This window comes from Sceloporus occidentalis, unplaced genomic scaffold (assembly GCF_023333645.1).
Source record: "Sceloporus occidentalis isolate IW3139 unplaced genomic scaffold, rSceOcc1.0.p SCAF_321, whole genome shotgun sequence".
NCBI classification, from domain to species: Eukaryota; Metazoa; Chordata; class Lepidosauria; order Squamata; family Phrynosomatidae; genus Sceloporus; species Sceloporus occidentalis.
This window is the reverse complement of record NW_028317301.1, coordinates 203965-231134: the sequence shown is the minus strand read 5'-3', so window position 1 is coordinate 231134 and position 27170 is coordinate 203965. Positions and strand designations below refer to the sequence as shown.

Genomic DNA, 27170 nt, shown 5'->3' with positions numbered 1-27170 from the left:
TAGATCCCTTTTATTGTTTGTTTTTGTTTAATTCATTTAAAATTCATGTCTCGACACCTACACTGATAACAGCACAGGGAGACTGGAAGCAATGCAGAGGTAGAAGACTGTATGGGCCATACCACACACCCCATTATACAACGCTGTATATGGTAATATAACCCCCAGCGCTGTATACAGTAATAATAACCCCCAGCGCTGTATACAGTAATAATAACCCCAGCGCTGTATACAGTAATATAAGCCCCCAGCGCTGTATACAGTAATATAAGCCCCCAGCGCTGTATACAGTAATATAACCCCCCAGCGCTGTATACAGTAATATAACCCCCAGCGCTGTATACAGTAATATAACCCCAGCGCTGTATACAGTAATATAACCCCCAGCGCTGTATACAGTAATATAACCCCCCAGCGCTGTATACAGTAATATAACCCCCCAGCGCTGTATACAGTAATATAACCCCCAGCGCTGTATACAGTAATATAACCCCCAGCGCTGTATACAGTAATATAACCCCCCAGCGCTGTATACAGTAATATAACCCCCAGCGCTGTATACAGTAATACAACCCCCAGCACTGTATACAGTAATATAACCCCCAGCGCTGTATACAGTAATATAACCCCCAGTGCTGTATACAGTAATATAACCCCCCAGCGCTGTATACAGTAATATAACCCCCAGCGCTGTATACAGTAATATAACCCCCCAGCACTGTATACAGTAATATAACCCCCAGCGCTGTATACAGTAATATAACCCCCAGCGCTGTATACAGTAATATAACCCCCAGCGCTGTATACAGTAATATAACCCCCAGTCCTGTACACTGGTTTTATATAATTTTAACTCTCTATCTCCAGACCTGAAGGCCGCCGTTGCTTTCAGTCGTGTGATATTTTGAGTGACTTTCCCGGCTCAAACACCACACTGAGCTGATGCTTTGTGGCAATGCTAATGAAGTCTGTTCCCCCAGGGTGTCCAACTGGGTGATTTAGACTGAGCCATTCTGTTGTTTCCCACAGGCAGTATGATAAGGGGTGATAACAGAGCAAGAACTCATACAAATGGCTAATATGCAGGCGCCAAAAAAGGAAACAGAGCAATAATTTGGAAAATGTATTTTTAATATGATATATGTGATAACGATATTAGTAATAAAACACACAATGGCCCCAATACTGTAAGTTACGTATAATTTGGTACCCTAATCGTTAGCAGATGGGTTTTGTAAAAGCTGTGGATGGGTTAAGGAGCAGCTCCTGTACGGCGCGCGTCCTCCTATCAATGTTTTATATCAGACATGCGGGTTATGAAAGTGAAAAATCTATTTTATACCAAATGGGGTTCCTTTCCGGAATGCCGGCAGAAGGCGTTATATTAGACGGTAGATGTATGGATGTTTGTGGACCCTTCGTGTACGGTGATGACATATGCTATGCCCAGGATAGTCTTCAAATTTTCCAATATGCTAATTATAGTTTCTCAATATAGTGATCTGACAAATACCAAGAACTGCTAATAGATCCCTTTTATTGTTTGTTTTTGTTTAATTCATTTAAAATTCATGTCTCGACACCTACACTGATAACAGCACAGGGAGACTGGAAGCAATGCAGAGGTAGAAGACTGTATGGGCCATACCACACACCCCATTATACAACGCTGTATATGGTAATATAACCCCCAGCGCTGTATACAGTAATAATAACCCCCAGCGCTGTATACAGTAATAATAACCCCAGCGCTGTATACAGTAATATAAGCCCCCAGCGCTGTATACAGTAATATAAGCCCCCAGCGCTGTATACAGTAATATAACCCCCCAGCGCTGTATACAGTAATATAACCCCCAGCGCTGTATACAGTAATATAACCCCAGCGCTGTATACAGTAATATAACCCCCAGCGCTGTATACAGTAATATAACCCCCCAGCGCTGTATACAGTAATATAACCCCCCAGCGCTGTATACAGTAATATAACCCCCAGCGCTGTATACAGTAATATAACCCCCAGCGCTGTATACAGTAATATAACCCCCCAGCGCTGTATACAGTAATATAACCCCCAGCGCTGTATACAGTAATACAACCCCCAGCACTGTATACAGTAATATAACCCCCAGTGCTGTATACAGTAATATAACCCCCAGTGCTGTATACAGTAATATAACCCCCCAGCGCTGTATACAGTAATACAACCCCCAGCGCTGTATACAGTAATATAACCCCCCAGCGCTGTATACAGTAATATAACCCCCAGCGCTGTATACAGTAATATAACCCCCAGCGCTGTATACAGTAATATAACCCCCCAGCACTGTATACAGTAATATAACCCCCAGCGCTGTATACAGTAATATAACCCCCAGCGCTGTATACAGTAATATAACCCCCAGCGCTGTATACAGTAATATAACCCCCAGTCCTGTACACTGGTTTTATATAATTTTAACTCTCTATCTCCAGACCTGAAGGCCGCCGTTGCTTTCAGTCGTGTGATATTTTGAGTGACTTTCCCGGCTCAAACACCACACTGAGCTGATGCTTTGTGGCAATGCTAATGAAGTCTGTTCCCCCAGGGTGTCCAACTGGGTGATTTAGACTGAGCCATTCTGTTGTTTCCCACAGGCAGTATGATAAGGGGTGATAACAGAGCAAGAACTCATACAAATGGCTAATATGCAGGCGCCAAAAAAGGAAACAGAGCAATAATTTGGAAAATGTATTTTTAATATGATATATGTGATAACGATATTAGTAATAAAACACACAATGGCCCCAATACTGTAAGTTACGTATAATTTGGTACCCTAATCGTTAGCAGATGGGTTTTGTAAAAGCTGTGGATGGGTTAAGGAGCAGCTCCTGTACGGCGCGCGTCCTCCTATCAATGTTTTATATCAGACATGCGGGTTATGAAAGTGAAAAATCTACTCCCAGTATTTCACTTTTGAAAAGCTCTTAAAGAGAATTGTGAAAATGTCTTTTTTTTCCCCTAGAAAAAGCACATTTAAAAAGCATTTTTGATGGGGGTCGCTGCTGCAGGTCTACCGCTATAAATCCAGATATGTTCCAGATGTAATGTTACGGAACAAAGTCGGGCCCGACTCACTAAACACTGAGTTACGTTAACAATACATAATAACGGGGCCACACTTCTTCCTGGAAGAAATGCTCAATTTTGTGGTGGGGGGGTCCTATTAGAGGAAGAATAATGGGGTTTTATTAATACAGTTAAATTCATAAAGCCATTTCCTGCAATTATTATTTAATTGGTTTACATAGCGCCATCACATTCTGCAGCGCAGTACAACAGCTAAACAGTACATAAGCAGTAAGGCATCACATACAACGTGGACTTACAGAAACAAAAGGTGTGGAGGGCCCTGTTCAAAGGAGCTTACTATCTAGTAGTAGTTGTTGGGGGATATTTCGCAAGAGGTAGATCTTCATATATATAGATCTCCATATATTAAATCACAATGAGCGCCGCACTTAATTGGAATATAGAGAGAGAGAGAGGGGAAAAATGGGTCCCTTATATAGATATAGATAATTCGTATATATTACAGAAGCCCGAGAGCTTCGCGTTTCAAAAGGAAACCCAGGAAATACATAAACCAACAGCTCCACCATGCGGTGATCTGAAATCAGCACAGTTACAGAATAGCACCCCCATTTTTTGGCTACGATATGCATTAAAGTGGCTGGAGGGTCGCTATAAGCCCACGGTGATACTTATTGCATAATGGAAATAAGAATCGTCTAAGCAGAAGATTATAAAAATTCTAAAATACACAATAGAGAGGGCAGTTTCCAAGGTCAAAACCCAAATGGTGACTTGGATTTAGACCCCAGGTCAAGCTCCGAGTCTTGTTAACTCAATGACTTGCGCCATACCCGCTAACCTCCTAAGGCGCCATTGTAGAAGCGCTGTTTTCGGTTAGTGTCTAGACCGTGTCATGAGATTCTGCCCCAGAATGTTAAGTTGCGTGATGTATGGTTGGAAATGTCTCTACGCGGTCAATTCCCAAAAGTTTGAGATGCGTCAAGCCGACAGGAGATTCAATTTGTGAAAAAGGAGCAACTTGTCTGTTCCTCAACTCGATGGCCAAGTTGACCACCGTTCCGGTTGACCACACAGAAGATGACTCCGCTGGCACGTTGTTGCGCAATGCTGTGAAAAGCGGAGTAACTCATCGACGCACAGAAGTTCTGACTTACGTCAAGTTGGCTGCAGACTTAAACATGGGCTCCAACTTGACGCAGTTAACACGGGAGGGAGCAAGTTGGCCTAAAATCGCCCCAGCGTCCAATAAACACCAGACAATAAAATGTTACAATATATTTATTTTTAGACTTAACCAGAGAACTGATGAAAAATCATGATTGAAAAAAATGATAACATTTACAAAAGGAGAAACGTCAGGCGGCCTTGGTGCAGAAGCGGCTTCTTCATCCACGAGTAATGGAACGCACTACTGGGGGAGAATAAAAGAAGTTAAAATACGTTAAGATGTATCGAACGTGGTTCTTAGACGTAGAAGAAGCCGGTGTATTAGTGCAGGGGGAATGGAAGGTTCAGGGGAAAACTCCCTTCGCGCTTGGATGACGGTTCCAGCCGTCAACGGACTTTCCGTGAAACCAGGTCGGGTCTCAGGAGACGGGGGGCGTACAAAGTTTAGCTGGTGAGTCCCCCCCCGTCTTATATTTCGTTTTATACAATATATTGGAAGAGAGGACAGGTAGACAGACAGATACCACTGAGCTGAAACTTACACTTGATTGTCACTGTTTAGAAATCTGTATAATGCTTTAGCCTTCAACATAAAAGAGAAATAAAATAGTTATTTATATGATATAGTCAAGGATATTACAAACCCATCAACAAATAGCCCTCCCTCCCCCAACATGTTTTATTTAATCCTTAAGAAGACCACCTTTGCGTTCGTCTTTATTGTACTAATTTTCAATTCCTTTGAAAATTAAACCGTCCGAAAAATGGATGACTTGTTTCTTTTGACGTCGTTTACGTCGTTGGAGGACGCCTACCTGTATAATAACGCTTCCCCTCTGTTGTTTGCGATGGAGAAGAAGCCGCTGCGCGGGGAGAAGTCCATGGAGCGGGTCAGGTGGATTCTCTTCTGTTTGCTTTGCTGCGGGAAGTTAGAGAACACGCTCCACGATGGGATATGAATCTGTGGGTGGAAAAAAAAAAACAAAAAACCCCAAGGCTTAAAAACCATCTTGACACGTCGAATAATAACGCAAGTCTTTAAGTACCGCTTACGCATACTTGGTATTCTTGGATAAATACGAGGATTAGAACTTTGGGCATTCAGTAAAAGCCACTTGAGTCAAACTTTATGTGACTCTTCGTCTGGACTCGCCAGGTCCTTTCGTTTCCGTTTAACAAAACTAAAGATATTTAGCAAAACTACCTAAAGCGTCGCCTAGCTTGTTTTTTTTTTTTTGTTTTTTTTAACCCTTTATAGGGAAATAATTTAGAAATAGTGTATATTTGTTTAAAGGGAAACCTAAATCGCATCCATTTCCTTTGCTGAAGTTCTCTACCTTCTCCTTCCCTCCAGCCTTACAAAAGCTGCCTGACCCAATCAGCAAGGCTCAGCAACTTAACAAAAAGGGCGATATCTTAACTTGGGGAGTATTCACTGAAACTAAGAGGAAATGAATTAACTATAATGTTAAGTGGCCATGTGTGTTGGGTTGCCCAATGGACAGTCCACCCAGCCAGAATCGTTATTTATATATTTTATTTTTTAATTAAAAATTGAAATTTAATTTTCTTAATAGGGGGGTGGTTTATTTACCAATTTTACGGCGTCGTCCATCTTGTTGGACGCCACGGCGAGGATTTCGGTTTTTGAGTTGAAGACCATCGTCGAAGCCGAGGTCACTAAATTCATTACCGTCTTCAGTGGTTTGGGAGCTGTGGCCTGTAGACAGTCTTCGGAATTATATATATTCACAACTCCGGTGTTTGACCTAAAATACAATAAAAATAAAAAGAAGACCCCTCGGCCATTGTATGCACTGGCGTACAAGTTGCTTAACAGAAACACGGACCACGGGGACCACTGCAGGGACTGGATGTTGATATACATTACTGCTCAAAAGTTTGGGGTCACTCAGCTGTTTTCATGGAAAACTAGGAAATGTGTGTCTGTAACATAATTACAAAAGGGTTTTCTAACCATCAATCAGCCTTTTAAACTTAAACTTGGATCAGCGAACACAACCTGCCATTGGAACCCAGGAGTGATGGGAGTGATAAAGGGCCATTGGAACCCAGGAGTGATGGGAGTGATAAAGGGCCATTGGGACACAGGAGTGATGGGAGTGATAAAGGGCCATTGGAACCCAGGAGTGATGGGAGTGATAAAGGGCCATTGGGACACAGGAGTGATGGGAGTGATAAAGGGCCATTGGGACACAGGAGTGATGGGAGTGATAAAGGGCCATTGGGACACAGGAGTGATGGGAGTGATAAAGGGCATCTGTACGCCTATGAAGAGATTCCATTAAAAAAACAGTCGTTTCCAGCTACAATAATCATTTACAACATTAACCCCGTCTGCGCTGGATTTCTGATCAATTTCATGTTATTTTAATGGGCAAAATTCACTTTTCTTTCAAAAACAAGTGACCCTAAACTTTTGAACGGTAGTGTATATAGTGCCATCATGTTTTGTTGCACCGTATAATGGTAAAAAAACAAACAAACAACCATTTACAGGTAGAAACGTATAACTTTGGGTTATCGGTGCACTTACCCGCATGCCAGGTAGCGCCCGTCTCCGGACAGAGCAATGGTCGTCCCTCGTATGCTTCCATCGTCCACAAACTTGTTCAGACATCTCCTGCTATTCACATCCCAAATGTACACACAGCGGTCATCTAAAAGAAAGCAAACGCCCCCAATTATGGAATGGGGTGTTTTTTTTTGGGGGGGGGGTTACCCCTCTCCTATGTACCCCTCTTCTGCGTTATGTGTATACAATTAGTTTAAATTATGTATAAAATACCTGAATTTGAGATTATTTTACTGCAGTCCGGAGTAAATGCTGCTTTGACGGACTTGCCGTTCATCTTCATACTTCCAATCAGCTCTTTTGTCTGAAGAAAAGAAGAAAAAAAAAAACCCCCACATAAATAAAAGGAATACAATCAGCACAAATATTCACAATACGAATAAAGAATACGTACACGTTTTACACAATGGAGGTTATGTATGAAAAATGATTCTTGTGCAAAGTCGGAAAACTGATGTTATCGCTATGGCAACCAATGGAAAGGTCCAATCAGCGGGAAAATTCCACCGGCTGCTACAGCCATGAGAATAATTTCTCATTTTAAAACTTGAAACCTTCCATTCATCAAACGCTACAAATAAATCCAGTAGGATCCTTGAGCCCTCTGATAAAACTCAAGAGTTGGATCTGCTTTTTAAATCTTCTTTTTTTTCTTTTTTTTTTTTTTATAGAATGTTTTCTAATTTTTTGCTACATAAATTTAGACAGAGACACTTTGCTGGGTAGAAAATAGCAAACCCGTCATAAAAATATGTATTACGGTCACAAGACGTTACCTTCATAGAAAGCAAGTGTAAGAATCCAGCCGATCCGTTAAGGAGCAGATACGACCCGTCGGGAGACACTTCAAACTGCTGGAAACGCTTGTCGCTCAAACCTGAGACGTAAAAAATAATAATAATTTATTAGAATGCAGATACTATTTCCGGCAGCTTTTATTTTTTCTGCATTGAGGAGTCTGGGCTGTAAATAGAAGGCCTGAACTCCCATGCAGCCATGGGAAGATGTCCATGCCGCTGTGGAACACACACGACGTAACTGTACGTCTATAGGGTACTGAATGGGGTTAGAAAAAAAACAAACCAAAACAAAAAAAAACAGGAGGAGTTTCCCTTACCTCTTATGCTGGGAATCGGGATAATGTTTCCACCCATCATGTCGTACGCATAAAACAACTTGTGACGCATGCCTGTGGCTATTACTTGCTCGCCGTCTGCACTGAACTGTGCCTTAAAAATTGGAAAGCTTTCCAGATAAATGCTTTGAATCTTTGGATTTAACTTTCCGTCCACCTAGAGGGATTAGAATGGAAAGGCTGTTAAGGATTATCCCGCTATCCGGGTTGCGCGATCTAACAGGTTCCTGTTGGTAATGTTGTAAAGCATGCAAACAATTACCGGAAAGCGCTATAGGCTCACCTGGAACAGAGATATTGTGCGGTCAACTCCCGCCGTCATTACGACTTGCGCCAGCGGATGGAACTGCACGGTCGAGAGCGGGACTTTCGATAGCCTTTCGTGATTGGCATTCAAGCACCTCTTCACCTGGAGAAAAGCACGGTGACTGTCAGTAAATGTTCATAGATAGAGAAATATGGTGGTAACCCCCCCAACCTGGCAGGTAAAAGTGGTAGATAATTTGCCCCACGTTTGATGTCGTTATAAGTTCTGCCAAGGCTTGGGGTAGCCAAATATGATGCAGCGCAGTCCATTATGGCTGGCCATGCGCGTTACTGTCTTTCGACGGCTAGATCTCAGCCTCTTGGTTACTCCAAGACCAATGATATTCATATTAAACACCGGAGTAGATCGGACATTTCCGTCACAGTGGTCTTACCGCCAGAATACCCTTAGGTAGGGAGCTTGATTTTGTCAGTAAATTGCCCGTCTTACTCAACAAATTATCCTCGGTTTCTTCATCGCTGCTCTCATCCTCATCATCTGCGAGAGAAATTAACGAGGCTCACCGTTTAGCGTCATACGGAAAAATAGGAAAACAAAACATGTTCAGATCTCATCATTACATTCAAACGTACCTTCATCGGAGTCTCTCTTTTTACGGTCTCTGGCAGCCCACGATGGGACTCCCCCCATTGCTTTCTGGAATCTATCAGGGGAGGAAAAAGTGTTAATGCAGCTTAGTCTATCTGTACATCTTCAACTTGTAGATCTTTAAAAAATAATTTCCTTACAGCTTTTGTTGGGAGTCTTAAATCTACCTGTTGCTGGTACTGGTTTGTTTGACAATAATTTTTAAAGGGACTCGTCTCATCTCAGGGTAGCTGAGCGATAGAACAAGGATTTCGGCCATTTAACTATAGGAGACAGAAGACTTCATGGGGGAGGAATAATCCTGCAGATCCTGAGAACAGGAGGTTGACACTTACTCTTCCTGCAGTCTGCTTTGAAGTTTTTCTTTGCCAAGCGTCTTCTCCTCTCTACTTTTCCTGATGTCTCGGCGATAGCGGTGAGTCATTGCGATACTAGAAAAGAATAAAAAAAAGTGGGAATCAAATAAAGAGAAATAATAATAAAAAATATTAGCGTAGAGGTTAAAGTCGAGAGAGAGAAGCAAGAGAGAAGAGAGAGAGAGAACGAGAGAAGAAATAGAGAGAAAGAGAGAGAAGACAGAAAAGGAAGGAACACAAACCTTTCTTCAAGTAGATCGTCGTCATCGACCCAAACGGGCTTCCTTGCTGCCAGCGAGTCGCTTTTAGGATGGTCATCATCGGAATCACTGCTGGGCTGGATCCCAAGTGCCTCCTCTGTTTCCTGCAACAGGGGAAACCGTAAGCGAGTGAACGGCCTGCATGGGATGCTCCTTCGTCTTGTATCCGCCGCTCGGCGCTGCTGTTCATTTTACACGTTCGTGAAATATTCCATAAGACCGCTTGTCAGGTTCTGCTGACATATATTGCTCTTATGATACAATATACTCAGCTATTTTTTAAACAAGATGTTTTTGTTTGTTTTTTTTAAACACTTAAATATTTATAATTACTAGCAACCTTGCCCTGGACCCAATATATGCCTTCGTAAATTACTGCATGATCCTTCTAAATTTCAGTGGTGTCCCCTTTGCAAATAAATGGAGGCATTCTACAGAACCTTGTCCTCAGTAAGTTTAATGGCACCAATCTCCTGCCACTGACAGGGGCAGCCGATCAGACCTTGGACAACACCTATGATGCGTTGATTATTTAGGGGACTCCCTGGGACACTCGAGTGCCCCTTTAACCCAGCTGATGCCTTATTTTTGCACTGAGGTGAAGCCACGGAGAATCGCTGACAACTTCCCTGCCACTCCGGGCTACCGTTCTATGATCTTTTGATCAAAAAAAAAAACAAAACAGTTCAGCCCAGAAGAGATCTCAAGCAGACGCAGACTACTTCCTGACTGCCATGACTTTGAGGAACCTCAACTGTTGCATGAACCGTGGCCAGAGCGCTGAGTTAGCTACAAAGAAGACAAGGATTTACTTTTGTGCCAATGATAAGATTCTCCACAAATTCGTCTTCTCCTCCAAAAACCAATTCTTCCAAGCATTTTTCAGTCTCCGGTTTCTCTGCCAATTTCTTCAAATGTTTCGCCCTCAGCTGCTCCTCCTGCATCAGAACCTCATCGTCCACGGCGACGGTTTTCATTTTTCTTTTCCTGCGTTGCTGAGAACGGGCAATCGCCTTAGAAGACATCTTCCTGGTAAACGAAGCAGAGAACAAGAGCTTTAATGCCGGCGATCGCACTGCGGGTTGTCTTAAGTGTTCAAGGTTCCCCTGAGTCAATAAAAAGAACCGCAAGCACACTTCCCACGGGTGGCTAGAAGACTAGCATGCTACATGTACTGCCAATGACTTTAATGGCGGTACGTTGGGTAGGAAGCATACTTAAGTATGCTTCCTGCTGTAGAACAAGTGTGCCAGGGGGAGGGACATTAGGTAGAAATTTCATTTTCTAACACCCCTAAAAAGAGATTTCATACACCAATCTGCATACAGAATTACGCACCGGGGTCCATGCGCGAGTGACGTCAAATATTTGAACGAAGAGGAAAAGACTCTGCATTAAGATAAACACGCACTTTTTTTATTATCTATTTATTTATTTCAGACGACTCGGGGGGCAGGCACAGAAAATAAAAGGAAAGAGAACAGATGCATGCATGGAATGGGTTAAAAATCTCTTCTCAAATACATTTTGCGTTTGCCCAACGCGGCAGCCAACAGCGGCCTGACAGTTGCCAACTATGACCAACACGGCAAAATATCCCTCTCTTTCAAGAATGGCCGAACCGGTCCTTGGGCATTACACAGCTGATAGAAGATCTGGGTAGGACTACCACTTCACAGTGTAATGTGTAGGAATATTTTTATTTATTACGCCGTTAAAGATGTACTTAGTGCTTCACAGCATGATAAAAGTGACAGTATAATAAGTTATACAAGTGCAGCAGTCTACAGACATTCGAGTGCATTAGAAAAGGGAGGTCCCTGCCCAGTAGAGCTTACAATCTAAGCGGTAGTGAATCCAGTGAGATGACCTGCTCCATCTCACAGTTTAGTAAATAAATCCCTCACTTTTCACCCTCATATACCTCACTAAAAACACGTGTGACTCTACCTCCTGATCTCATGCAGCAATTATACTCACACTAACGCACGTGGAGCTTCCTGTGACCTTTAACCTCCAAACCGGAAACCCCGATCCCAAATAAAGCTTGAAGCGCCGTGTGTGGCTTTCCCAAATCCCGGGTCTTCCCGAAACCCCTTAGCCCCCGGTGTAAAACCCGACTTTAGTTACTCCCTTGCCTCCCCAGCACTGCTAGCTCCGTATCCCACACTTCCTGCCCTCCATCACCCAAGACGTCACTTCGTACGGCCAGTCTTCCGCCGGAAGGGGGCGTTCCCTGAGCGCGCGGCCAATCGGCGGCCCCGTGGCGCGCAGGCGCAGCTGCCAGGCTCAGGTTTTGTTGATGTTGTGGAAGGAGTTTCATTGTTTTCCCCCCTGCTCCAGGCTCCCTTTACCGGCCGTGTGTTCGCGCAGTGGCCCCGGGATAGCGCCGTGCACCGGAGCATCCATGAGGGTCTGATGGAACAGCCCAAGGAGCTGGTAGGCGGTGAGGGCTGCCCATGGCTGCTCTCCTCTCTTTGTTGTTATTCCTGTTCTGCAGTGAGGCCTGGCAGGGGTTCCTGCCAGCTGCCCACCAGCCCTGGCATGCCAAGGGGGCAGGAGCCTGTGTGTGGGGTAACTGGCCCTGGGCATGTGACTGCATGCTAATACCCTTCTGTAAGCCTACTGCAGCCCAGTCACGTGGGTACAGCTACCCCAGCAGTCAGACTGCATGTATACTGTGTAAACATGTATGTCCTGTACATGGAGTGCATGCATGAGGTCTTAATGCAGTATGTGCATGCGTCGTTAAAGCGTATGCACGCATGTAAATGTATACTATACATGGGATGTTTAAAGTGGGAATTAATGTGCTTGTTTCAAAGGGTTAATAATAGCTGACGGAAAGGCGGGCGCCTTGCCGTACCAAAAATACCCGTTAGCGGCTTAAAATCGTAGCCCCCGGCGCTCGTTAATCTGCGTTAATTGGAATGAATTGACCCGATCTGTCAGGTGGCGCGCCAGCCTGACACTGCTTAACCCCGACGTGCAAGCGGGTTCCTCGTGCGTTTGCTTTCTGTGCATCCGGCGGGTCCGTAGTGTCTTCAGCCGTTAGAATTTGGTTTGAAAAAAGGGCCTTTGCTAATTAGGAAGAGTCCTTCTAAGGACCCCCCCCCCCCCCCCATACCGTGCATTGTCTGCTTGTGGTTTTGTGGCGTGCAAATGGTTAATGACGCCTCTGTTTCAATTAATGTCGTCGGCCGAAAGATCTTCCTGATCTGTGTTTTTCTCCATCTTTGATTCCAGTCTGACCATTCTTCACGTGAGAGAAAGAGACGGGATTCGTTCGGAATGTTCGACGGGTATGACAGCTGCAGCGAGGACACGAGTAGCAGCTCAAGTTCCGACGAAAGCGAGGAGGAAGTTACCCCGCTGCAGTCGAGCCTCCCCATCATCAAAAACAATGGGCAAGTTTACACGTATCCAGACGGGAAATCCGGAATGGGTGAGTATTCCCCGTGTGGTGACATTAAGGATCCGTGTCCTTTTAGAAGGTTTCAAAACTAGTTTCTGCTTGAGCACAGGTGACTCGGTAATACTGGCTTAACTTACTTGTGCTCACCCAGGGGTTCGGTTTATGGCTGTTGAGGACCTTGTGGTTGTGTTGTATGTAAGCGTGTATATATTCACGTATTATTTTGGCGCCCAGCTACCTGCGAGATGTGCGGCATGGTCGGAGTCCGGGACGCGTTTTACTCCAAGACGAAGCGATTCTGCAGCGTTTCCTGCTCCCGGAGTTACTCCTCCAATTCCAAGAAGGCAAGCATTCTGGCAAGGCTTCAGGTACTAGGTTGTAAGTGTAGATTTCCAGCGTAAAAAACGCATCGGCCCTCGACATAGACGTTTAGTTTAGCGATCAGAGTCAGTGTCAGGAGAGAGAGTGAGGTCAGCTACTGGTTACAAGAAATAATCAAAATTAATAATAAAAAAAATATCCCTAAAACCAAACTCTTCAGGGATATAAAGTGCGCTAGGAAAGCAGTTTGGGCATCAGTGATTATTACATAAAAAAAAACAAAAAACCATTTTGAGTGTTTATTTCTTGTCTAATTCCCTTGTTTTTCTGTTTAATTGCAGGGTAAACCTCCTACGAAAAAAGCAAAAGTTCTCCAAAAACAGCCGCTGGTTGCCAAGTTAGCAGCTTACGCTCAGTACCAAGCGACGCTAAAGAACCAACCGACGAACAAAATGGGTAAGAGGCGTCCTGAGAAGAGTAGTGGTTATAGGAAACGCAGCGCGGGGGGGGGGGGAGATGAAATATTTGTAGACGGACGCTACCATTCAAAAGTTTGGGCTCACTCCGCTGTTTCCATGGAAACCAATGATATTTCTGGCTGTCACATAATTACAAAAGGGTTTCTAACCATCAATTGGCCTTCTAACTTGAATCGGCTAACGCAACGTGCCATTGGAGCACAGGAGTGATGGGAGTGATAATAAAGTAGTTTGAATTTCCGTAATAATTACATAAATTGTTTTTGTTGCCTTTTTAAAAGTATTAATTTGTTTAAGATCGATAAGTATCATTTCATGCTTGAGTCGCCGAGTCGTTGCCATCTGGTTTTCATTTTTTTTTTTTTTTTTTTTTGCAGCTGTCACAGCAGAAGGATTTAATTGGGGCAACTACATCACGAGCAATAACCTGATCGCTGCTCCTGTCGCTTGTTTCAGACACGTAAGTAGGCATTGACAGATTCCCTGCGTTCTAACGCGTCTTGAGAGATTGACTTATTAACGCGTTCAACCATTCTAGGCTCCTTTAACCTTTCTGCTTATAAAACCGCTGTTTTGTTTTTTTTGTTTTCCAGGCACCCATGGGAAACTGCTGGGGAGATATCTCAGAAGGTGTAAGAGTCGAAGTTCCAAACACAGACAACAATCTGCCCCAGAAAGTGTTCTGGATTGCCGCCATTGTGAAGTTAGCAGGTCGGTGATTATATCACCGTTGGTGTAATACGTTTTCAGGAGCGTGCTGACTGTTTCTCTTCACTGGAAATTGGTGTGAGAAGTGGGATTATTACATACTATATAGGTTGAAAAAAAGACCTAAGTCCATCAAGTTCAACCCTTCTACCCAACTTTCCTATTCTTGATCGCAAAAAGGCCCTAATTAAGCTACCTCAAGTTCTGCCATCAGGGGAAAAAATTATTCTCGACTCCAAAAGATGATCAGATTTCTCCTTGGATCAAGAAGCTCTAAAATATTATTTCTATTTATAGCCCTGTATGTCATGCCTTTCTTAAAAAAAATATCCAGACCCCTCTTGAAGGCACCTAGTGTATTTGATAACACCACCTCCCTTGGCAGCGGATTCCATACCTTTACTGCCCTCACTGTAAAGAATCCCTTCCTTTGTCGACTATGAAATCTCCGCTCTTCCCATCTCAGAGGACGACCTCTTGTTCTTTGTACATTTTTCTTAATGAACGGGTCACTGAAGAGCTCTTTATGTCGTCCCTGCATATATTTATACGATATGTATAGACGTGATTGCTGCTTTTTAATGTTGAGCGTCGGAGTAAAGCCGGTCCCTCTGCATTTTGTTTTCATGCTGCATCGCCCAATATGCCCCGCAGGCAGGCGACGAGGGTATTTCTCCTGCCGGTTTGATACTTGCTGATCCCGTTACCGTTCCGCGTATCCGTAACGTTCTCTGACTTTTTGGACAGGGTACAACGCTTTGCTGAGATACGAGGGCTTCGAAAACGATTCCAGCCTGGACTTCTGGTGTAATATCTGTGCTCCTGACGTCCATCCGGTCGGCTGGTGTGCAAGCAGTGGGAAGCCGTTGGTTCCTCCGCAGAGTAAGGCGCTAAACTCATCCCTCCACCCGGTGCCGTTTTACAAACATTTCTACCTAGCCCCGGCCTCCTTTTTCTTGCGACACACAAATCGTTTTTGTGTCGTTAACCATACTAAATATTCAGAAAAACTTCTACGAGTAATTTATCCTCCTCGACGATAAACGGTTATTTAAACGAGGCTCTTGGTGAAAGTCACTATTATTGTTATTTATTGTTTTATATAGCGCGATCAAATTCTGTAGCGCTGTACAACGGGTAGACAGGACGTAACAAGTAGTGTATAACATAACAATCCTGCTCGCGGGAGCTTACAATCGCATAGTATTAGGAAGAGTCTCTATTCCGCACGTTGCTAATACCCTTCTCCTGGTTATCCGGACAACCGGTCCAGTCCTACGGAATACCACAACTGCGTGTTATTGTGTTACGTCATGAGCTTCTTGGTCTTTGGAATCATGCGTTGGGTAAGGTACTCGGTACACTAGGTAAACGCGCAGTCTGAGATATGATTGTCTTTCTTTTCCCATCAGCGATACAACACCGATACACAAATTGGAAAGCCTTTTTAGTGAAACGACTCACAGGAGCCAAGACGCTGCCTCCTGACTTTTCTCAAAAGGTAAATGTACTATTTGAGCAATTTGCGTATGGTTGGTTGTTTTTTTTTTTGTTTGTTTCTACGGTTATGGCAGATTTGTCTTACTTTGGGGATTTGTGATTGGATTCGTTAGGTATCGGAAAGCATGCAGTATCCTATCAAACCTTCCATGAGGGTCGAGGTGGTGGACAAGACGCACCTCTGCCGGACGCGGGTGGCCATAGTGGACAGCGTAATCGGAGGCAGGTTACGATTGGTCTACGAGGAAAGCGAAGACAAGACAGACGACTTCTGGTGTCATATGTACAGTCCCCTCATTCATCGCATCGGGTGGTCTCGGAGCATAGGGCATCGATTCAAAAGAACAGGTATGTATATCAAGATTCCTATATGAACAGTCTCTTTTTTTTTATTTTTTTTTCTTGATTGCCCTCCTTTTTAGAAGTATCGCGGGTCCTCCGCTGCTTCCTTGCAGAATGTCTCATGTGAAACGCTCTGCAGAGATCCGCAAATAATCGTTCCCCCGTAAGCATGCAATCGGTTCGGATGGTTTTATCACTGGCGCTCTTGTCTATATTTTTAGATATTTTGAAGAAGCAGGAATCCAGCTATGATGCTCCTCCTCATTTATTTGCAAAGGTAGGAAAATAGATTTATTTAAGTTATTTTTGCTTATTATCGAGTGCAGATCTTTATTTGTGTATTATTGTGTTGGACCATAAAGGGTCACATCCTATGAATTAATACTTCATATAACCGTTGCGATGTTCTCCACCAGATTAAAGAGGTGGACCAGGGCGCCGAGTGGTTTAAAGATGGCATGAAGCTGGAAGCGATCGACCCTTTAAATTTATCGGCAATATGTGTAGCGACCATCAGAAAGGTAAATACCCTCCAATGGGTGCATCTTTTAAGAGGTTTGTAGTTGCAGTAGCGGGACACTTGAGGGCGCCGGCGTGCATTATCAACATTATAATGTTCTTGCCATTATTGTTAATAATAATGCCAAAAATCATTACATTTAATCACATGATGATCTTCTAATGCATGTTTAAAACAAGTTACATATAACGCACCCACAGGCTTTCTATGGTTATATGCTAATATTTTATCCGGCGTTACGGAATTGATGCTCTATAACAGGGGCGTCCAACCTGCGGCCCTCCAGCTGCTGCAGGACTACATCTCCCATCCTCCTCAGCCAGCCCCTTAGCTGAAAGAGCATTATGGGAGATGTAGTCCTGCAACAGCTGGAGGGCCGCAGGTTGGACGCCCCTGCTCTATAAGGAAATCATCACGTGTTATTTTTGTGCGTTTTCGTTTCTATAGGTGCTCGCGCAGGGATACCTAATGATTGGAATCGACGGCTCGGAAGCAGCGGACGGCTCTGACTGGTTCTGTTACCACGCGTCCTCTCCTTCTATATTCCCTGTTGGTTTCTGTGAAATTAACAAAATTGAATTGACGCCGCCTCGAGGTACTTGGGAGTGATATTCGGATTTATCTCAGATGTGAACATCTGATGTAAGGCCATGAAAACTATTGGGGTTCCAACATCTTACAGATTTTTAAATCAAAGTAAAATAATACTATTTTAATAGTGAAATTTTGATATTTGTTGTTTTTATTAGTAGTGCAATTTCTGCTCCAAATCTACATTCGGATTGTCCCGAACCAAAACTTTTTTTATGGTGAACATAATGACGATTTAAAAAAAAAAAACTTTTTTATATATGACATAGAAATGACAAATATGTACTTTCCAGGCTACACAAAACTACCTTTCAAATGGTTTGACTACCTCAGGGAAACGGGATCCGTGGCTGCCCCGGTAAAGTTTTTTAACAAGGTAATCATACGGGGGAGTGTGTTAGGGGGGCGTCCAAGAGCGTTGCTCTATTTTTATAAAAAGTCTGCGTTTAAGAATCGTGCGGAAATCCTTGAACCGTACGCTGAGAGGGTGGGCGTTACTAAAACATCTATTCAAATATTAAAACTGTTTAAACATTCAGAATATTCCAGTAAATGTCAGTTTCACTGGGAATCCTTGTAAATAAGTGTTTCATTTTAATAGATATCCTATATGAGTGGTTGCTAATTTTCTTTTGCAAAAGCCTAGTTTATTTATTTAACGCACAAAAAATAAATGTAACAAAAAAGAAAAGCCAATGTAAAAAAAATATAAAATTATATATATATATAATATTTTTTGTACATTGGCTTTTCTTTTTTGTTATATATATTTATTTTTTTTTATTAATATTATTATTTTTCTCACAATATCCCAATCTTCCAGGAAGTTCCCAATCACGGCTTTCGCGTGGGAATGAAGCTCGAAGCCGTGGACCTCATGGAGCCCCGGCTAGTGTGTGTGGCCACCGTAACGCGCATTATTCACCGCCTCCTAAGGATTCATTTTGACGGCTGGGAGGACGAGTACGATCAGTGGGTGGACTGTGAATCCGCAGACCTCTATCCCGTCGGATGGTGCCAGTTAACGGGTTACCAGTTACAGCCCCCAGCGCCGCAGAGTAAGTTGCACAGCATGATGGGGGATCTGTTCCCATACAAGGATTCCAAGATTTGGGGGGTTTTGTTTAAAACAACAACAAAAAATGTTGGATTTGAGAATGTAAGAAAGCCACTAAATCCCACGTTGCCTTTGCAGCAACTAAAGACAACCAGTCCAATGTCTCCAAACAGAAGAAGAAATCCAAGTCGCAGCAGTACAAAGGACACAAAAAAAGTAGGTTATGGAACTTTTTTATTTGGGTTTATTTGCTCTTTGTATTGAATGTAAGGCAGCGTTTTAATCCCAAAATATGAATAGCTCCTTGCAGAGCGTTATTGCTACCATTTATTCAACTTTTATGTTTTATTTGGTTTGCTTTTAACAAAATGTACACTACCGTTCAAAAGTTTGGGAAACGCTTATAAATGTCCTTGTGTTTGAAAGAAAAGCACATTTTGTCCATTAAAATAACATGAAGTGGATCAGAAATCCAGCACAGACGGGGTTAATTTTGTAAATGTGGCTGGAAACAGCTGTTTTTTTAATGGAATTTCTTCATAGGCCTACAGAGGCCCTTTATCACTCCCATCACTCCTGTGTTCCAGTGGCCCTTTATCACTCCCATCACTCCTGTGTTCCAGTGGCCCTTTATCACTCCCATCACTCCTGTGTTCCAGTGGCCCTTTATCTCTCCCATCACTCCTGTGTTCCAGTGGCCCTTTATCACTCCCATCACTCCTGTGTTCCAGTGGCCCTTTATCACTCCCATCACTCCTGTGTTCCAGTGGCCCTTTATCACTCCCATCACTCCTGTGTTCCAATGGCCCTTTTTCACTCCCATCACTCCTGTGTTCCAATGGCCCTTTATCACTCTCATCACTCCTGTGTTCCAGTGGCCCTTTATCACTCCCATCACTCCTGTGTTCCAATGGCCCTTTATCACTCTCATCACTCCTGTGTTCCAGTGGCCCTTTTTCACTCCCATCACCCAAGTCGTGTTCGCTGTCCCAAGTTTACATTTAAAATGCTAACTGATATAAAAGTGACCGCAAATCTTTGAACGGTAGTGTAGTTGTCTACTGGTACCTGGATCGTGTCAACTTCTAGTCCCTTTCACAAAGATTCAGCCCGTTAACCCCGGTGTGAAGCTGGGTCCGGGGCAGACCGTGTCCGCAGGGTAGGAGTTTGTTGCTGATGTAAACGCAGCTCTAATTAATATTAGGGGCGCGGATGTTGCAAGCTTTATTGATCCTTCTGATAAACACCCAAGTCATGTTCAAAGAACATTTACCGATTTATTATATATATATATTATATATATATTATATATATATATATATATATCTCACCGGAAACTGCCCCGAGCTTCGGCCAAGTGCTGAATTTTGGTGTCCACAAGGAACAGTGACACTTGCTACATCTGAAAGTGTTAAAAGTGCTGCTTCGCTTGAGCCAAAAAGTAGAATTTCATTCCATTTTAAACACAGCAAAATAATATCAGCACTATAGAGCTCCTTTCTGCTGCTATGGCAACAGAGCCGGTAGAAATTAAAAGCTGCAAGCCACGTAATTGTGTTTGGTACGCCGTATTTTTGGTTTATTCTAGTAGGTGGAACCTTTACGATATCATTGCGGTTGTGGCCTCCGTCTGCCATATTGTTTCGTTGTGTTCTTTACAAACGTCAACTCCGTTCTGGCACCCGAGGATGACTCGCCGGCTACCAACGACGGGCATTTCTTATCTATAAAATGTTATACTTAAAGGGGGCATTAAAATACCAGGGGGGCTATAATGTGTCGGCCCGACTCGCACCGTCGCTATGACAAATGATTGTGGTGATTTTAAGGAAGAAAATCAATGGAATAGCGTAAGATTCTTTAAAGGGCATCAGTCCGAGTGGGTGTTGCTCAGTGCTAGCCCTTCCCACTTCTATCCATGCCCCGCCCCTAATATCGAGAATCCCTGATTAGCAAAATCACGTTCTCGATTGTTTCCCTTTAACAAGCTGGAATCGTTCTGTCTACACCCGGCGCATCGACGCAGCTTGATTTAAGTTAAGTAATAAGTGAAAGGACATAAAGATACTTTATTGAATGAGACCTACAACACAGAACATTACGCTAACACTGCTTTTAACCTCTCGCTTGATCTATTGCTTTGGCCGTAAATAAATATAAAGTGCGTGTAAATAAAAGTGATAAAAAATGTATCGAGTGCTCTAAAATAATGAAAGAAGATGAAAAAAAACACGGCTGTTTGGTATTAACAAAAGGCTAATGAATTGAGGTGAAATTCTTGAAAAAAAGGAACATTTTTGTGTAATTCATATATATATATATATATATATATATATATATATAAATTACACAAAAATATATATATAATAATAAAGTAGGTTTGTTTTATGCTTTATTTATACATCACATGGTATATGCTTCTAATTGCTGTGAAATAACGTTAAACCGGCAGGGTGTAAAATATATATTATATATTTCCGTCTCCCATGAGGCTTCTGTTACTTCTAATCCAGCCTTATTTTATTTAAATTTTTTTTTTATTGAATAAAATTCCAGATTTCAGGAAGCCTCCCGGGTAGCATGCCCTAAAACCCTGCCGCCTCTCTGAAAGCCCCGCTACACACGGCCCCTGTGTGTTTGGTTTTGTTAAATTGTTTAAACGTTTACTGTTTTTGTTTTTGTTTTTTTCTTTTGGCAATTTTTGTAAATATTTTTTTTCTTATATGTAATAAAATACGGGCTTTGTGTGAGCCTTCTCAAAGCATTTACAAAATTATGGAGATGAAGTCACTGTTGAAGAGGCAGGTATGATGTAAGCATGGGTCTTGATCAACTGGCCCATTTTGGGCTGGACAGTCTTGAGTTTCACCCCTTTGTGTACAGTGCTGAGCATACCCCAGTGGGAGAGATAAGAACATTTATCTTACTGTATTAGAGTATCATTCAGTCTAGCGATACCTGACTTTTCGCCCCACCTGGGTCGTGGAAGCCCCGTTCCAGCATACATGGACCTCCTATCACCACAAGGGGGTCTTTAGGTTGAAAAAAAAAAATCAAGCATATTCTGGTGCCGGGAAGTTTATTTTAGCTATCAGGTGAACTTCTACATCAACATTGTTACACACATGAAATAAAAGTCCAGAAGAAATGCTGGGTCCTGACCATACGGTCAGAAGAGGCCCAAAGCGTCTTGTGTGAACACATTGGGGATTTCCTGGCAAATTCTTGGATATGACGTCCTAGAGGTCTTGGAGAAAGACAATGGCTGTTAGGACAGAGAAGAAAGAGGGGCAACACGTGGAAACAGGGGGCCGAGAGACTGCTGCATAGTCCCTGTTTGATAAATACAATTATCATATTAAGCAAGGATAATCAATAAAACACTGAGGTTTGGGGAAAGGAGGGCACTGATCCATAAAAAAAAACTCTGATGTGTGGGGAAAGAAGGGCAATCATCAACAACAACAAAAAAAACAGGTATGGGGAGAGAAGGGCAATGATCTATAAAAACACTGAGGTAGGAGAGAAGGGCAATCATCCATAAAAAAACACTGAGGTATGGGGAGAGAAGGGCAATGATCTATAAAAACACTGAGGTATGGGGAGAGAAGGGCAATGTCGATACAACATTGATGTTTAGGGAGAGAAGGGTGATCTATGGATAACAAATGATTGGGGTATGGGGAGAGAAGGGCAATGATCAATACAACATTGATGTTTAGGGAGAGAAGGGCAATCCATCCATAAAAAGCATTGAGGTATGGGGAGAGAAGGGCAATGATCAATACAACATTGAGGTAGGGGGAGAACAAAAAGAAGCGCTACTCACAAGCTCCAGCAATAATCGGCATTTTTTGGGGCGCGGGGAATGGCAGGCGTATACATTGAGACAAAACATCTATGTCTTATCATGAGCTCAGAATTTTGACAATAGATTTTTGGGCGACGGTAGGGCGCCACTCATATAATCTTGAAGGGCGTGAGATCCATAATGAAAAAGAAGTAGGGTATGAGGAGAGAAGGGGGTGATCTATTAAACTATTAGGATGTAAAGAAAGAACAGATCAATAAACGTCCTATCGTACGGGGTGAGAAGGGCACGGATCCTTAACAAAACCTGAGATTGGGAGAGAGAGGCAGCGATCAATAAAAAAAAAGCAATGAGATATAGAATCATTAAACACTCGTTGGGATGGAGAGAGAAGGACGGGGATGGCTGCAGGTATCCCTTGTAAAATGAAAGTCAAGAAGGGCAAGGTGCTATGAAACAGAGAGGACAAGAACAGCGAAACGAAGGGCATTAAATTATTATATATTAAATAATATATATTAAATGATAATTAAATATTTGTGGTTTTATTCAGAATTATTATATATTAAATAATATATTATATATTAAATGATAATTAAATATTTGGTTTTATTCAGAATTATTATATATTAAATAATATATTATATATTAAATGATAATTAAATATTTGTGGTTTTATTCAGAATTATTATATATTAAATAATATATTGTATATTAAATATATATTTATTTGTAGTTTTATTTAGAATTATTATATACTGTATTTCTATATTAAATATATATGTATTTGTGGTTTTATTCAGATTTCTAAATGTATGTTTTAATTTCCACTATAAAAACTATGATTTTTGTATCATAGATGGTGTTCAGCAATGTGTAATTTTTTTGTTTGGTTTTATAGTGACAACGTTACAACTGAAAGAAGATTTACTGGACAGTGAAGAATACACGTTTCTTCAGGCTTCCGATCAGGAGAGTAACGGTTCTGGCAGCTATTACATCAAACAAGAACCATGATGTCATCGTAAATATCCTATTAATAATTTAAAGACAAGAATGTTTTCATACAAAATTATTTGAAAACCAGAATTTATAATTGGACTTATGTGCAGGGACACTCTGTTAAAGGGTAAAAAGAAAAATATTTTGGTGAAGAAAAAAAAAAACCAGATTTTTTTCAATTTATTATATGATATTAACAATTTTTGTGTTGTATTTGAAGTTTTTGAGAAAACAAATTTAATATTTTGAAATTTTACAAATTATTGTGAATTGTGGGCAGTGGAAAAAAAATCTTAGTTTTTTTGGGGGGACACAGCAGGGCTAGATATATTTGGTAAGAAAAAATGGGGTTTTTTTGTTGTTTTTTTTTGCAAAGCTACGCAGACTTGGTACACACTGGGTAACTTTTTTTGTTTTGTTAACCAGGAAATGTTTTAATTTGAAAAAAGTATATATATATTTTTTGTGCTAATATTTCATGAGTTTTTGCAAAAGTTATGCTCCTCTAAAACAACTAAAAAAAAAAAAAAAGAACAAAAAAAACAAAAAAAACATTTGTTTCCAAAAGTTGGAGGTGGAACAGCATCTACCATATAGATTACATTTAAGAATTTTCTACAGAATATAATTCTCCCAGATATCATATTTTATAAATTCTTGAGAATATCCCATCGTCCCATAATTTAATAATTTAAAATAATTTTAACAAAAAAAATACAATGTTTTACTACAATTTTAATCATAATTGGTAATCAAAGGCCACTTACTGTCTTGGGATGAGTTGGCCCCCCCCATCAGTACATCAGGTAGATCTAAAATTCTTAATTTTCTTAATACCAACTTGTCTTCTCAGGATTGGGCAAAGATCCCTACGGCTGATATATTTAGAAGAATTGGGCAGCTATTTTTTTTTCTTTCCGCTACATAACCACACAAGGCATTTGGGGGGGGGGGGGGGGGATAGACGTTTAGCAATCTGTTCTGAAGCTGGCTGTGTGTAAGTGTTGGCTTTTACCGATCAGGACTGGTGGAGGCCAGATAGTCTTGGACCTTTATAATACTAGAGTAACGTGACTTGCGCTCTGGACCTTAAGTGTTCAGGATGTCTACTTCTGTTCTAGATGTTGCTTATAAGAGAACCATGAAAAAGGTCCCAAAATACGATAGCCTCCCCTTAAAAGTGTCCAATGTAACCTAGAATTCAATGGCAGATAACCACTTGGTCCATCTTGTCTTCTGTCCAACCGTGGTTAGCTATAAGATAAAGGAGTGCAATCTAGGTGCCCCTAGAGGATGATACCAGCATCCCTAACTGGGATGTTGTCATGGTAACCAGGATTTACAATTTTTATTTTCAAATAATTCTTCAGATTGTTAACTCACGTTCTGTTCCTTGCGCATGGATCATACCCCCCCATCCCACCTCGGTTACAGCGATGGGTTTAGTTAACATAGCCACGTTTTCTCAGCAGTTACGGTGAGTTAAGGGGATACCGCAAATAAAGTATTCCCCCATATTTTTACTTAAGATTTGGATGCTGCGTGTCATTCGTTGTGTTGGCGGGCATAAAGATTTATACTTTACCTTAAGAAAGCACAAGATCCATTTACAAAAATGATATATTAATTGGTGTAGCAGGGGATTGTGGGGGTTGTAGTTCATCAGTACCTATTTACTGATCCAGGATATATGCTCATGTCATATGTGGCATAAAGAAAGCAAGCTCAAAATATTATATATATAAATATATATATATTGCAATAGATGCCTAAGCACTATTAGACCCCAAAGCAATTTTTTTTGTTAGGCCTTTTTTATTATTATTATTTTTTTTTTTAGTTTTAACTACCTGACAATTCACGTGTAAGAACCTCAATAAACAGGTTGCTTGCACCTGATGCAAAAGTAATTTGCACTGATTCACGGCAGCTGAAACCTCAAAAGATTTATTTTTTTTCGGTTTTATTATAAATATATTTCATGCCAAAAAAAATGTCATCAAAGAATTGAAAGTTTCTGTGATGCTTAGGGGAGACAGGTTTGTTATTTTTTATTTTTTTTTTTGTGCTTTGAGATTTTACTGTAAATTATAGTGAATTTTGTGTCGCGTAAGCAACGCATAACTGTGTATTTGATGTTTTTTTTTCCTTTTCGAGTGGGATTCCTTCTAGAAACAAGTGATTGGAGTAAAAGGAAATGAAAACACCATTCTGCAGACTTAAATACATTGGTTCATGGACTTATAAACAGTCATATTGGCTTTCTGAGTAACAAATTATGGTGAAGTTTACTTTATTTTAATTTCTCCAGGAATTCAGTTGGCCTGTTGAAATATTTTTAAATTCTGTGACAAATATTTATCTAAGCATGTAGTCAAACTTTATGGTAGAATTCATTATAAATGGTGTTTGGAATTTATTTTTACTTTTTTTTTTTTTTTCTTGGTACTTCAGCCCGATTTTTTTTTTTTTTTTTTTTTTTTTTTTTATTATTATTTTTTTTTTTTTTTTTTTTTTTTTTATTTTCTACCCAGAAATGAAACCTTGGTCAAAATTCCCCCCAAAAAATATTAATTATTTTTTGTATCTAATTTATCAAACAACTATAATTCCTAATTTTCCCAATCGCCGGTTTGTGATGTCATAACCGTGATTATTATTTTTTTCTTCTTTACAAAACACAATACATGTAACACACACATACGTGTGTGTATATGCAGCTTCATTATTATTAGTCCACTACATGCTTTGCCCCGATTTAAGGAAACAGGTCAGAGCAATAAAAAAAAAAAAAAAACACAGACTGACACATATATGCAAAATACGCATACTTATATGCAAAATAATTTAAATTAGCCAAGGGGCAATCACTCTTCATACTCTTTACAGTGTTTAAAATATTCTGTGTGGGATTCTAGCATTCATTCTTGGTTTTAGAGGTTCTTTGTATATCTTAACTTAAAAATAATAGATTTAACTACATAATTGCATATTAAGAGAGTATTTTCTAGATAAAGGAAGGACAAAAAAATCTTAAAATATTACCATTGTTTTGATTGTTATCAAACTTCATAAACCACTAGAAAAGAGGAATTTTAATCGTGTTGTACTATATTTTTGTAAAGAAACATTATAAGGGGGGGGTTATTTAATGTACATATTTTAATATTAATCATATATCTGCTTCTCAAAAAAAAAAAAAAAAATGTTAAAGATTTAGTAATTTTAGTTCAGTCGTATAAATCACAGAAGAAAAAGTGTGAGTATTGTGATAAAGTTGTATGTGTGAGTTTTATAAAATGTTATCAACTACCCAAAAGTTAAATTTAATATCACACCTCACATGTCCTTCTCTGGATTTTATCTGACGTGTGCACTTCATTCTCAGGAACAGCGTAGGCTTTTGTGTGTATATATATATATATATATATATGCGTGTGTTGTGTATTTTGAGGAGAGCCATTTAATGCACAATTTAAAATTGTAGTATGGTAAAATTAACCGTTTGAAACCTGTGGCGATAAAGTTTTATTTTCATTATTTTCCTTTTTTCTGTGATATATATATATATAACATATACATTATACTAGTTTTTTTCACATTTAACATGCATCGCTTCCGTTCTGAAATATTTTCCAGATGTTACACAACAAACGTGCTTTACAAGAATTTAAAAAAAATTAAAAAAAATTTATATATATATATAGTTTTTTTTTTTTTTAAGGTTTAGTTTAGTATCTACATGCACCGGTTCTTCTCTGGTTATAGGAATGTCATACCCACCTCCAAACCTCACCAGGCCAAGGGCAACTAAGCCACAGGGTGATTTTATAAAATTAACATTACATATAATACGAAAATGATTTGCCGTTTACACCTCTTGCTTTTAGCACAAATAATTTTTATTATTTTAAT

At 40.8% G+C, this 27170-nt stretch overlaps 2 protein-coding genes across 3 annotated transcripts; one reads left to right on the top strand and one right to left on the bottom strand.

Moving 5' to 3' along the window:
• Positions 1-4804: 4804 nt before the first annotated feature.
• LOC149274797 (U3 small nucleolar RNA-associated protein 18 homolog) lies at positions 4805-10459 on the bottom strand. Its single transcript, XM_089505269.1, has 13 exons — positions 10322-10459; positions 9492-9613; positions 9229-9324; positions 8878-8948; positions 8679-8782; positions 8261-8386; positions 7960-8134; positions 7619-7719; positions 7056-7146; positions 6804-6927; positions 5841-6015; positions 5062-5207; positions 4805-4829 (listed from the first exon to the last, which is right to left on the bottom strand). The coding sequence occupies exons 1-13, from the start codon at positions 10451-10453 to the stop codon at positions 4805-4807; spliced, it is 1488 nt and encodes a 495-aa protein (XP_089361395.1). The 5' UTR covers positions 10454-10459.
• Positions 10460-11927: 1468 nt separating this feature from the next.
• Positions 11928-23270, top strand: LOC149274796 (MBT domain-containing protein 1). 2 transcript variants are annotated; one of them, XM_089505263.1, is made up of 16 exons: positions 11928-11948; positions 12756-12954; positions 13159-13292; positions 13587-13701; positions 14102-14184; positions 14318-14435; positions 15180-15314; positions 15845-15933; positions 16046-16280; positions 16496-16551; positions 16691-16795; positions 17242-17389; positions 17679-17761; positions 18209-18443; positions 18581-18658; positions 23155-23270. In XM_089505263.1, the coding sequence occupies exons 1-16, from the start codon at positions 11928-11930 to the stop codon at positions 23268-23270; spliced, it is 1950 nt and encodes a 649-aa protein (XP_089361389.1). The 2 variants fall into 2 exon arrangements, with proteins under 2 accessions (XP_089361389.1, XP_089361387.1); XM_089505261.1 differs by having other exon boundaries at positions 13587-13710.
• Positions 23271-27170: the final 3900 nt, after the last annotated feature.